At 53.5% G+C, this 12842-nt stretch overlaps 1 protein-coding gene across 2 annotated transcripts in view; it reads right to left on the bottom strand.

The window, feature by feature from the left end:
* The window catches only part of LOC122377669 (lysophospholipid acyltransferase 1-like), a 33716-nt gene that overhangs the window by 3049 nt on the left and 17825 nt on the right, over positions 1-12842 (bottom strand). For both annotated transcript variants that reach the window (XM_043357981.1, XM_043357982.1), the window contains exons 3-9: positions 11595-11740; positions 10266-10343; positions 7152-7237; positions 6492-6612; positions 6128-6272; positions 1454-1589; positions 919-1121 (exon numbers count right to left, since the gene is read on the bottom strand). In XM_043357981.1, the coding sequence (XP_043213916.1) occupies positions 919-1121; positions 1454-1589; positions 6128-6272; positions 6492-6612; positions 7152-7237; positions 10266-10343; positions 11595-11740 (915 nt within the window). The remainder of the gene's footprint in view (positions 1-918; positions 1122-1453; positions 1590-6127; positions 6273-6491; positions 6613-7151; positions 7238-10265; positions 10344-11594; positions 11741-12842) is intronic.

Raw genomic sequence — 12842 nt, 5'->3', positions numbered from 1 at the left:
AAAAGTCGATGTAGTGACAAAAAGCCGACAAACCGGAACCACCGGAAAAGCAGTATTACCACCACCGCGCCGGAGACCATACGTAACTCGCATAACGACGAGGAGCGTGTCCAAGGCGTTAGGCGCTTCTCTTAGCCGACTTCGAATTATGTCAGCATTGCAAATCTAGGAACGCTATGAGTGGAATCGTACTTTGGACTAGTCTGATCCACAGGACCGTTCAACATTTTCCAGTACAGGCTGACCTTCTCCGTCGAATCAAACCTCTCCAAAACAGATTTACCTTCCAGTACAGTCTGACTTTCCACTACAGTTAGACCTACAAGTATAGTCTGACCTTTATGGGACAGTCTGACCTTCGCACGACCCCTGACCCCTCTCCAGTCCCCAGCATAGCCCATCCATACTCCCCGGTCGGCCGGTCGGGCAGCTGACGCCGCTCGGCGCTGCTCTAACTCCTCAGATGTACGACCAACCATTGATCACGGTCGCCGTGCCGGTGAAGCGGGAAAATGAAGGAACGATCCGCCCCAGGGTGGAGAGGGGAATCACACCACCTGAGAGCGAGCTTACCACGTTAATGAGAGGCCACCATTGATCGTCGTCAAAGGTGACAAAAGGGTATTGGCCCAAAGATTTAGGATAGAGTGTACCAACTGCAGTCATAACCGGGTCCGTGTCGAATTCAAAATCATCAGCTGTGGACCCACTGGCCCGGCTAGGAATATAGAAATCTAGGCTAGGATCTAGGCACAATGTCTGGCATGAGCTCTAGTCTACAGACACAACTTTCCCCACCAGTCGAGAACAGCAGCTCAAGGGAACCGTGGCAGCACGAGCTCCTGGCCCTGAACGACAGGATGAAGCGACAGAATAAAACGGGTCCTCTCACACCATCCTCTCAGAGCGAGTCCTCACCTCGACCTGCCACAGATGAACGTTGGAGACGGCGTCCCAGCGCTGTCGGCCGTCCTCCCCCAGGCCGCTGTAGCCCAGTCCGGAGGCGTTACAGACCGCCCCGGCCAGACACCAGGCGGCGTAGTACTTCATGCGGCCCATCAGACCGGACAGGTACATGTAGCCCCACTGGCGCCACCACGACCAGCCGTAGTAGGCCTCCTCTGACGGACGGAGGGGGGGGGGGGTGTCAGCAGGGGATAGCTGGTTTAGCAGGTGCAGGCCGGACGACACTTATTGACCGATCATTAAGAAAAGCATATCTGCTCAGCTAACAGACTGATTATTTTTAAACAATAACTCACAAAAATAGGTCGGATGGGCGTTAAAAGTTGCACAATTGAATAAACATGTCAGCTAAACCAGATCGATTTCACTCGTCTACAGTAAAATTTCCATCATACCCATCACTTCTTAATCGGTTGCCCACCATATACCATCCACAGTCCACCCCCGTACGGCTATCGGCCGGCAGACCGACCGGTGCGGTATTTACCTCTGAAGAAGGCGTGCGGCACCTTGGGCACCAGGAACACCACGCACCAGGCGGTGATGGTGACGACTCCCAGCTGACGCAGCACGGCCCGCCACGGTGAGGGTCGCACCAGGTTGGCATTGCCGTCAGAGCCAGTCTGACAGCACAGGGAAGGTATAGGTCAGTGGTCGGGTCAACGGCAACGGGGGTTAAGGGTCAACGGGGTCAACGGTAGGTAAGCAGACGTCGGCGCGGCGCGCAGTTGCCTGCGCGCCGCGCCGACGTACGGCCGCGGCGCCGGTGCTCCCGTCCCACCTTGCCCCGTTGCCTTGAGTGGGTGAGTGTGAGCATGTGAGCGTGATTGACTGTGGAGTGCTTGGGTCCGGCTGTTTCCTGATTTTCGTCCACCGAGACCTCGAGTGTCTGCCGATCGACATCTTTGGCTGCACTCGACCGTCACCTGACGCTTCGGAGTGCCTGCCGGTCGTGCCGGTGGGGCGGGTGCGGCATCCGCGTGAGTTCTGTGAGTCCTCCGACTCTCACCTGCAATCATGCTGCCGCACCGTTTCGTCCATCGTGACCTGCTGAGGTGCGTCGTTCTGCTGGCTCTCGTCCGCGCTCTGGTTGTGGCTGCGTCTCCCTCGCCCCGTCCCCCAGCGGCTCGTTCGTGGCGGCCGGCCGGCGTTGGTCCCCGTGACCTTGAACTGGGCCGTGACCGGCACCCAGCTGACTGCGTGCTCGGAGCTGGGGCGGCTCAGCCGGCCGGCCAATCAGCTGACTCCGGCGGCCGCGTGCGCCGTGCGAGGCGCGGCAGGCGCGCGGCCGGGGCTCGCCGTCGGGGGAGCAGGGGCGGCCGCCGCCGCAATGGGACCCCCATGGGAGCCTGCGTCACAATTGGACTCATCAACATTCAGTCCCTGAAACCTAAGCTGCTTGAGCTCGCTGACCACCTGCACAGGGAGCGTTACGACCTGATGGGTCTTTGTGAGACCTGGCTCCGGCCCTCCACACCCAGCCGCCTGCTTATCCTGCCCGGCTACCGCCTCTGCCGCGCCGACCGGCCGGCCGTCGGGCGGGGAGCGGGGTACGGCGGGGTGGCCCTGGCCGTACGGGACGGACTCAGCGTGTCCCCGCTCAACATCAGCACGGAGCCGATCGACAACAGCCAGCTGGAGATGCTCTGGACTCTCGTCCGGCCCGACAGCAAGCGCCGATTTGTCATGGGCGTGGCCTATCGCCCCCCTCGACACCGAGTCGCTGACATAGAGGCCGACTTATCAGACCTCGAGTCCCAGTACCAGCGCGTGTTGATCCGTCACCCGTCAACCAAGATAATCATATGCGGTGACTTGAACTGCGACATGTTAAAGCCAGTTAGCGACCCGGCTCGGAGGCGCCTAAGTGAATTCCTTGCTGACTTCTCTCTGTCACAGCACGTACTGTCGCAGACTTATTCAACTGGATCACTGTTAGATGTATTCATCACTTCATGTAACCGTTTCGTGAACCGTTGTACCACCCGCTTTTGCGATTTTAGTCCTCACCGGTTTGTTCGGACTGTCATCGATGTGCCTCGTTACCGTCTCCCTGCACGTACGGTACGCACCCGATCATTCCGTAGGCTAAACGTCCCAGACTTTCACCTGGACCTGAACCGTGCGTGCTGGGACAGCGTGTACGCCGCCCCGACCGTGTCACTGAAATGGGATGCGTTTCTGTGTACCTTTCGGCCTATCATGGATGTCCATGCGCCGATGAGAACTGTCCGGATCAGGAACGCCAGTGCGCCAGTGGTGAGTGACGCAACTAAGGAGCTGATGGCTCGCCGCCGCCAGGCGCTGAGGACCCACGGGCACGGCTCGCCTGTTTATAAGGACCTGAACCGCGCGGTGCGCTCGGCTATCCGCTCTGACACCTGCTCGGAGGTGCGCCGGCGAATCAGTGAGGACGGCCGTTCCTCTATGTGGAAGGCTGTCCGCTCGGTAGTGGGCGGCAGTAAGGCGGACAGAGCGCTACCCGATGCTACCCCAGATCAATTGAACCAGTTTTTTGTCGGTGTTGGACCACGTGTAGCGAGAGAGGTGAGGGGATCAGGGGTATCCCCTGACCTCCCCTGTCGCTTGCCCCGTGTGGGTGCGTGTTCGTTTAGTTTGTCACCGCTGACCCTGACTGAACTGCGTAATATTGTGTTTGGCATGAACGGATCCTCCGCCTGCGGCGAGGACGGCATCACCATGCACATGATTCGCCTGTCTTTTGATGTCATCGGAGGTGTGTTCCTCCATTTGCTCAATTCCAGCATCTCCAACGCCGACGTTCCTGATCCCTGGAAACATTCCCTCGTCCATCCCATCCACAAGTCCGGCGACCCCTCCGATCCTTCCAACTTCCGACCCATTTCCATCGTTCCCGTCTTTGCCAAAATTGTAGAGCGTGCCGTCCACCAGCAGCTCTTCAATTACCTCTCACAAAACCATCTCCTATCCCCAACTCAGCACGGATTTCGTCATCGTCACTCGACTGAAACCGCGCTGATATCCATCACCGACCAAATCCTATCATCCAACGACCACGGCGACCTCTCCCTTCTCTGCCTGCTGGACTTGAGCAAATGCTTTGATGTGATAGACCATCAAAAACTTCTCACTAAACTACAACTTCACGGAGTAGAAACGACATGGTTTTCGGCCTACCTTCAAAATCATACCCAGAGCGTCTGCTTCACAGACAATCTGGGTAACATCAAAAAGTCATCTCCTCTTCCCAACAACATCGGCGTCTTCCAAGGTTCTGCTCTCGGCCCTCTGCTCTACTGCGTCTTCGCGAACGACTTATCCTTGTTCACCGGAGACGCAGTGGTAGCACAGTACGCCGATGACACACAAATTCTGGTCTCTGGCAAAAAATCTGACATGCAAAGCGTGGTCAGGAAGATGGAAGCAGTGCTGACTTCCATCGACCTTTGGTTCCAGGCCAACGGCCTCAAAGTTAACGCAGGAAAAACTCAGCTGATGTTGTTGGGAAGCTCTCAAAATCTGCGCAACGTTCCTGGCCTCTCTGTCAAATTCCGCGATCATGATTTACTCCCTGTCTCGGAAGTTAGAAATCTCGGTTTAACATTCGATAGCACGCTCAGCTGGACTAGTCACATTTCTTCTCTCACAAACCGCTGTTTCGGAACCCTTCATGGTCTATCACATCTAAGGAACCACCTCCCACCATCGGCTGTCACCGTCATCGTCCAAGCCCTCGTTCTCTCGCAGGTCCGATACTGCATCTCAGTATACGGCAACTGCACGCAGACAAACCTCTCTCGGCTCCAAAAAATAATTAACTATGCTGCAAAGGTGATTTTCGGCCGCAAAAAGTACGACCATGTATCGGACCTGCTGGATAACTTGGGCTGGCTCAGCGCTGAGCAGCTTGCTCAGTATCACTCTCTGTGCCTGCTGCACAAGGTGCGGCGATCAGGCGAGCCAGAAACCCTGGCTGCCCAGCTGGTGCAGGTATCGCAGACGCGGCAGCGATCCACCAGACAGGACCGCAATCTGTCAGTCCCACGATCGCGGTCAGCGATGGGGCAGCGCCGGTTCTGCTGCCGGGCGCCCCTCGCCTACAACCAGCTCCCGTCAGAACTGACGCGTCTACCGGCCCACCTATTTGGTCGGCACCTCCAATCCCACCTACGGGGAGGCGAGGTGACTTAGACAGCGGCCATGAGTCTGTATGAGTGCATGTGTATGTTTGTTTGTGTGTACGGGCTTTGAGCGTATTTATCACGTTATTTTATGTTATGTCTCCCATGCAGAGTTTTAGCCCTGTACGAGCGGCCGTAATAGCCACGAGTGTATCGTGGATGGCTTCAATACACGTCTATGTCTATGTCTATGTCTAAGCAGAGGTTAGCGGTGAGGACAGAGGTCAACAGTAGACGTAAAGGAGTCAGGAAAGGTCATAGACCTGTGTACACCGTATATCTCTGTATACCGTATGCAATTGCAGAGGTCTATGGAAAGGTCAATGTTCGGGTCAATTGCAATGCAGCAGATACCGGCACCGATCAGCGTGATCCAGCATTTAGTTACACACGAATCAAGAGTCAGTCTCGAAATGAAGTTAGCATCGGGAGTCGAGACAGCGGAGCTAAACAATAAATATCTGTAATATGCACATAGGGTTGAAATCAGGGCACGTGGATGGTTGGTTAAAACAGTCAAGAAAGTCGGCGGTAAGTGAACTGACATAACAAGCTCAACCCATTCTCCGCCTGGCCACCATCCAGTCCGACCAGCGTATCCCAACCAGCCCGACCAGCACACCAGCCACGTCACCAGTTCTCCAGCCGGTCCAACCAGCAGCGGGTCACCACGCGCCGGCAGTGACCGCGTCAGAGCTGACCGCCCAGTCCCACCCCCGGGCCCACCTACCGACGGAGATCGCCCCGACCGCTCCCGGGTAGGCACGGTAGGTATTTCATCAACTCCACATAGCGACCCACTGCGCCGCGGGTGCCTAGGCTCCTTCGATCAATACTGCTCAGTTTCCGGTAATTTGTTTTCCGGACTGGGTCCGACGGCAAACTCCCGCGGGATTGAGTGAGCTCGGTGAGGGAGTTTAATTCCTCTCTATGGGATAAAGGGAGTTTGCTGTAGAGCAGTCTCGCCAGATCTCTATCAGAGACAAAGAGGATCTCACCTTGTCAACAGGTGCCCCCGGCGGCGGCGGAGACACTCCCGTCTCGATGAAGTGTTTGTAGTGCCGGAAGTCGACCATCGGCCCCACCAGCACTGTCTGGAAGTTGAAGGCGTAGCCGGCAAACTCCAGCAGGCCTGGCACCCGACTGAAGAAGAGAAAAGGAGGGAAGATGATGGCTACAGAGTGGTTAAGTTTACAAGATACAGCGAGGGGAAGGAACGCAATAAATATAAAATTTAAGTACATTTAAGATTTACAGATTCACATGCTGGCAATATTCTGCGAAAATTCAATTTAGTTCCATGTTTACTTTACACGATTCTGAATTTCTGAGCGGCTTTCGGCAAATAGACACCAAACCGACCTAACTGCCAGTCGCCGGATATCGGGGTTGTTAGTCTGGAGGTCTCCAGTGTCCGAGGCGGCGCCGTCGTGGATGTTGAAGGCCAGGAGGGTCACCTTCATGGTCAGCACCATCACAGGTCCTGTCGAACGGAAGAAAATGATGTCAGCTCAATACCCCGTCGAGAAAAGGCGCAGTCGGCCGACATTTAGAGAGATCCTATGCTGGGTGACTATTGCACTACCGGGGAATGCGCCCTAGTACGGCAACAACAGCAACAACACTGCCCAGTAGAGATATGCCAAACTATATTATGTTATTTATTCAGACTATATTTAGCCGGATAACAAGACAGCACGAAAACAAAAACAAAATATATCCGGAAACCAGTACCGACCGATAACCGAACCGAACCGGGATTGAGAGCGGTATTACATCGCTAGCTAGGAGCTTAGCACAAGACGATAGGAGCTTAGCACAGGACGATAACAGACAGCCGGACTTGGAGTCCACGCCACACGACCTGTGTCGTGAGAACTGAGAGTCATGTGTCGTGTGGCGGGCCCTCAGGAAAGGTTGATGGACCCGCTACTGAGGGCCCACCACCCGTTAGCCGTCGAAAAAGAAGCCTATCACCCGGCCGTCACTCAGATCCCGCCCCCCAACGTTGTGTCGGCTTACCGGAGACGTCGATGTAGGGGTTTCGTCGACCGAGTCGCCCGTAGTGGATGATGGTCAGATAGATCATGGCGAACAGCAGACATAACCTGAAACACGGAGACGTTAAGTTCACGAGTGGGTCTAACAATGTTCAAGCCGATCAATTCAACCAATTTTGGCAGAGCTTTTAACTTCGCCAGAATGCGCTACATGTCAGCGTCAAGAAGGGCGATTTGCCGAAGCTTAGATCGGAATCAAAATATTAGTCGATCCAACAGCATTAGGAAGTGTACTTCTTGTTACACTTCGCCCATCATTTTATGACTGAAAATAAAACGGTTGGAGTGGACCTAAGCCACCCTTTTGTAATCAAGCCGAAAATAATCCCACCCTGTGTACCCTGTAGCTTACGGGGATCGAGCCCTTTAGCCAGTGCCTTCGACCGAGTGACGCGTTCATGGTAACAGCGCGCATACTGCAGATACGGGGCTCAATGGTGCATTAGCTGGGCACACACGCGTGGGCGCTTAGTTCCGGCCCAGTCGAGCGGCTCCGCTCGGCCTATCGCTGCCCCCTCCCTCTCCCTCCCCTTCCCCACCGCTAGATCGGCACTCGGCAAACGTTGGCACCGACGTCGGGTAAACTCTCCCCTCCCCTTCCCCCGACACAGGAACGTCGGCTGGTCTGGGTCTGGAGTAGGGAGGATCGGAAGAGTCGGTGGGGCGATCCGACGCAGGGCTGAGAAAGACGGTGAATTTCGGATGGCAGCAAGGCGAAGGGGTCAATTTTGGGCGTCACCTCAGACAGTGTAAGAGGTGCATTTCGTAGAAAATTAGATGTAGCTGCCGAGTGGAAGCACGATTGGGTACCGTGCTCACAGGAGAGCACTGTTTTCTAATATGCAGACCGGCGTTTCCGTTACGAAGCTCGATGCGTCACTGTTGCGACAGTCCTTTGCGCGTTAGGCACGAGTGCTTGAGACGATAGCAACCTTGGGAAATCGATAGATGACAGTTGATAGCAATGATAGCAAGCAGAGAATTCGCTACTGTTGCCGTATAAACAAGATTGAATATTTTCGATACGTATCAAGGAGCAGTTGTCGAACACTGATAGCTCACTTCCGAACTATAAAAACACTGGTGTATTCGGATCATGCGGTCCATTGCCGATGTAGCCAACTGCTCAGACGAGCCGACCAAACACTCCCGTCAGTTTCGGCCAGGATTCCGGCATCCTAAAGCCGCTGGGGTTACTGAGCCCTGAGGTTACTGAGCCCATAGGGTCACTGAGCCATGAGGTAAGCTGGCGGGCTGACTCTGGATTTCGAGGAAGGACCCGTTCGGATTTCTAAGTACCGTTGCATCCATCTCTACCAGAAGACGAGACCACTTGGATCGAGGTATAGCAAGTAACTGCGAAAGATACTGACACGAATGAAATAAGGACTTGGAAAACGATATGAGAGTGACCTACGGATACGAATTGGGAGTGGGAGTAGGACTGGGTGATGGACTGTCATGGTTTACATTACTGGACAACCTTGACCGTACTGCTGGCAGTGTTACTGAGCTAGCAGTGGTATACCCACCCAACTGGCCGCGGTAGCTACTCCCCGGCCCGTAGATGGTCCAGGCCGCCGTCCAACATTCCGCGTCCCAGTGCTCTGAGATGTCGGAACAGCTGGCCAGACCCCTTCCGGCCTTCAAAAGCCAAACAAACCCGGGACTTTCCTCATTCGCAGTAGCACGCTATACACATCGCACACACACGGTGCTTCGGACCGCGTGCATGTTAGCCCACACCAGGCCCGGGCATACCATACCACTGACAGTCACTATAAACCGAGCTCCTGAATCAGCGGCGCCATGGCCCGATTCATCGGAGGGCATTGGGCCGAGTCAGTCAACTCAATGACGACAGCTTTAGCCGAATTACTGCGCATCAGTGCCGGGTTTTGGTTAGGCACTCAAGGTGTACGCGCCTTGATAGGAAATAAAACTAGTGCAAAACCTCGATATTTCTTGAGATGTAGGCAATGGATGGTGATTTGTTACATCACGCCGCAGTGATGATTTAACATAGCAAACATCCCGAATCAGCGTTTGTTGTGAAATTTCGGCTATACTGCGCCTCAGTGTATCTTAGCGTGCCCCGGGAATAACTGCGCCTCACAATGTTTGTTATCATTCTCCCGTCATAACTGCGACTTTAGTTTACATCCGCTGCACTTCAATTTGATTTCATCAAGTACGGTAAAAATGGCGCCATTCAATCGTCAAATATCGCCCCGTGGATCAGTCAAGGCCAAAACAGGCGGGACTACGTCACTGCATTCCTGCCGGTCGGTTGTTTATATAACGCCCAGAGTGGGTGTGTACATTCTGTATAATGCATCCGCCTTAGAAGATCGATTGCACGGTTAGGTAATGTGTATAGCGGATAGCCGTCCTTGCGCCAGAAACCGTGCTTCAGGCTCCGAGAAACGACTGCCATAACGGAGGAACTCTGGGCTCCCGGCACTCGCTCAGGAAATATCAATTCCATTGGAGGAATGCCTGAATTTTCCTTAATTGGTACTGGTATGTTTCTCGGAGTCGCTATGAGGTAAGTACGTATAAATACTGGACAATTGAAAACATGGTGGTGCAGGGTCAGCTAAGACCAAGGTCGCACAGTCGCGTCGGCCAGCGGGCCATGAAGACGTGAATCTTACTGATGGAGCTGACATGAGGTCAGTCGCGATCAGCTGCCGAGATAGACGAGACGGCATCGTTCACAGTAGGTCCCATTCGAATCCTTCGAGATCCCCATTCCCCAAGAAGGGATATATTGAGCAGTAAGCACCTGCTGACGGCTGAGCTATGAGGGGTAATTAGACGAGCTCATACCATCCACAGTAAACGTCACCACTCATCAGCTGACGTCGCTACGACCCACAGTATCAGCTGATGTCCTACGTTCAACTCACACAGACTGACTTCGCCACTCACATCATATCCCACTTCATCAGCTGACGTCACACTCACACCATCAGCTATAGTTGATGGTTATAACGTCACCACTCACATCCCACACCATCAGCTGACGTCACATCACATTCACATCACATCAGCTGAAGTCAGTGTATCTCACCTGTGGACGTATTTGGCGGGCGCCAGTCGTATGACGCTGTACGTCACTACGGCCTGAGTGATGACGTGTACCGTGTCTCTGCAACAGAACACAGCACGGGCTCAGCAGCGGCCCAGGTATAGGCAGGACCTCAGCGCCGGCGCAGGTATAGGCGGGGAGGGGAGGGGGAGGGGGACCGGTCCGGCCGATAGAGGAGTGACCTCACCGGCGCGCCGCGCAGCGCCGGCTAGAGGACAGGTGGGTGCAACGAGTTTGGGTGAGGCAGGACTGACGTCATGAGATTGGTATTAAACGGCGTGACGTCACTTCGTTGTGAGGACCGCATCGTCAAGTGCGCAACGAAATAAATAAATATTTAATTTGTTTATTTAGGAAATACGGACCTAACCGTGCAGCAAAGCTTTGGCCGTCGTAAGAGCACCGTAAAAGCAACACTTTCTTATTAATGGCACAGCAATTGCATTGGGCAAATGAATTATTGTCTTGTACAGAATAGCGATTAACTAGGTGATCGAGCAATAAGGCTTCCACATAGTCGATTTCACAATATGGACCACAAGCGATTGTTGAATGCCTATTACGATCGTCGATCGGGACGGAACGAGGGAAAGGGAAGAGATCAAAGTTCAACACCGACGGGCGCGGGCGATGTCAACCGTGACAGTGAGAGCCCGTGATTCTCGTGACCAGCTCGTGTTATGGCGAGAACTCGTAATTCTCATGACCACCAGCCACGTGAGCCCGTCCACGAGGCGCCACACCGCCCACGCGAGGACCGGGAGATATAGTGCAGGCGGTCAGAATCGGAGCGGATGGTGATGTGACGCGAGGGCGTTGATGAGTAACGACTAACCAAAACGTCACGGGAAAGTGAGTAAGTTGTGACGGAAACGCCACGGGAGGGTGAGTAATTTGGACCCAGCCGTCATGGATCAGTAAATAACTCGTGATCGAACTGTAACAGGAGCGCTGATAGTTTGTGTTGGAAATGTCACATACATAATTAGAAAATGAGTCTGACAGCAGCCGCGGTCTACATAGTTTTCACCTAGCGAACGCGGCCGTGTTACGGACCGGGACTGAGGAAGACAGCGATTGAATGCATCTACAATACATTCGGCATGTGGAGTTGTACACGTACATATTTTCGCACATGTGTGCATCTGCTGACTATTGGTATACCTATCCATTTGAACATGTGTATATCGATTAATGCATGATTGTATCGTTTCAATCTGTATGTTCCTTTGTACAGCTGTCCCTACCTCGACCTGTGCCTGTTTGCACCCCCATGAGGACGATTTCCCTGTAATATGTCTGTGTCCTCACCTGCCATAGCAGAAGAGCAGGATCCCGAGGCCGGTGGCGGCGGCAGCCAGGTGCCGTGGTGCCGGCCCGACCCGACCCGGCCGTAGCTGAAGACGGAACAGGGTCGCCACAGCCAGGCCGGCCAGCTGACCAAGCAGAAAGTTCACCTGGGAGCGGACAGGTCACGGAAGGTCAGAACGCGGGGTCAAGAGGCATCAGGGCCGGGTCACGTCAGTCGTTGACAGCAAGCGTGAGGTAACCCCACCATCACCGTTAATTGTATTTTTCTCAGCAGCCCAGAAGATAACAAAAAGGCAACAAAATATCACATATATCGATCACGCACTGGTATGACCGCACATATGCGGCAGACTTAGCTACAAATGAATAAAGTCGTATTTACTATAATGCCGATGGATAAAGTCGTATTCATATAAGGCGCATCAAGCAATCAATCAATTAAACGAAACATCGATGCGATGGTAGAAACTAGGAAGGTCATATAACTTTGCCCTTTACTGATAGCCGAATGTTTCCTGTTCAAGACTCCGAGCCAGTGCCGGAACCAATATCGATCCCACGCCAAGATAAATTCACTGGACTTCGGTCCGTCTCATGGAATGTGAGGTCATATCAGATACCACGAAATCGAAATAAATCCGGTTGCCATAAGATAAGTAACCGAAGGTTTGTTGTTAATAGTTAAAACCAGGGGCGCGGGAACTACTTTCCGACTGGGGGGGCACACCATAATAGAGATCAACCTAGGGTACCCCCAAATCTAGTTTTCTCACCGGTTTTAGGCCACTTATTTTTCACCCCTCGGCTTTTTCAACAAAAAAAAGAAAACATTTGCAAAAAAAGTGTGGTATTCCGTCTCAAAGCTGTGGGGGCACCGCCCCCACGGCCCCAGAGTTGGGGGGGGGGCAAGCTGCCCCCACTGCCCCCCCGGCTCCCGCGCCTATGGTTAAAACACTATTCTTTAGAATTGTGTTTTTCTATTGAAAAACAAATCTGAGTTCCCTGACAATTTGGCAAAAGCTGCCTGAGATCAGTAACCAAAGCCCGATAGCAAACTTGAGAAAAAATAATTCAAAGGGTGGAACATTTTTCGTAACGTTAAAAACAGCTGAATACCTACTAGTGGTGTCAATTTCAGAAAACGTATGTCCAAAGTCCGTCCAATGTCCAATGCTTAAGTCGATTGTTCGTCCGAAAATGTCCAAGCCAGCCATTTGTCCAAAGATGTCCGACACCTACGCAATAGTT

The sequence above is a fragment of the Amphibalanus amphitrite genome, unplaced genomic scaffold, assembly GCF_019059575.1.
Source record: "Amphibalanus amphitrite isolate SeventyFive unplaced genomic scaffold, NRLGWU_Aamphi_draft 000048F_arrow, whole genome shotgun sequence".
Lineage (NCBI taxonomy): Eukaryota > Metazoa > Arthropoda > Thecostraca > Balanomorpha > Balanidae > Amphibalanus > Amphibalanus amphitrite.
This window is presented reverse-complemented; position numbering and strand designations above follow the sequence as displayed.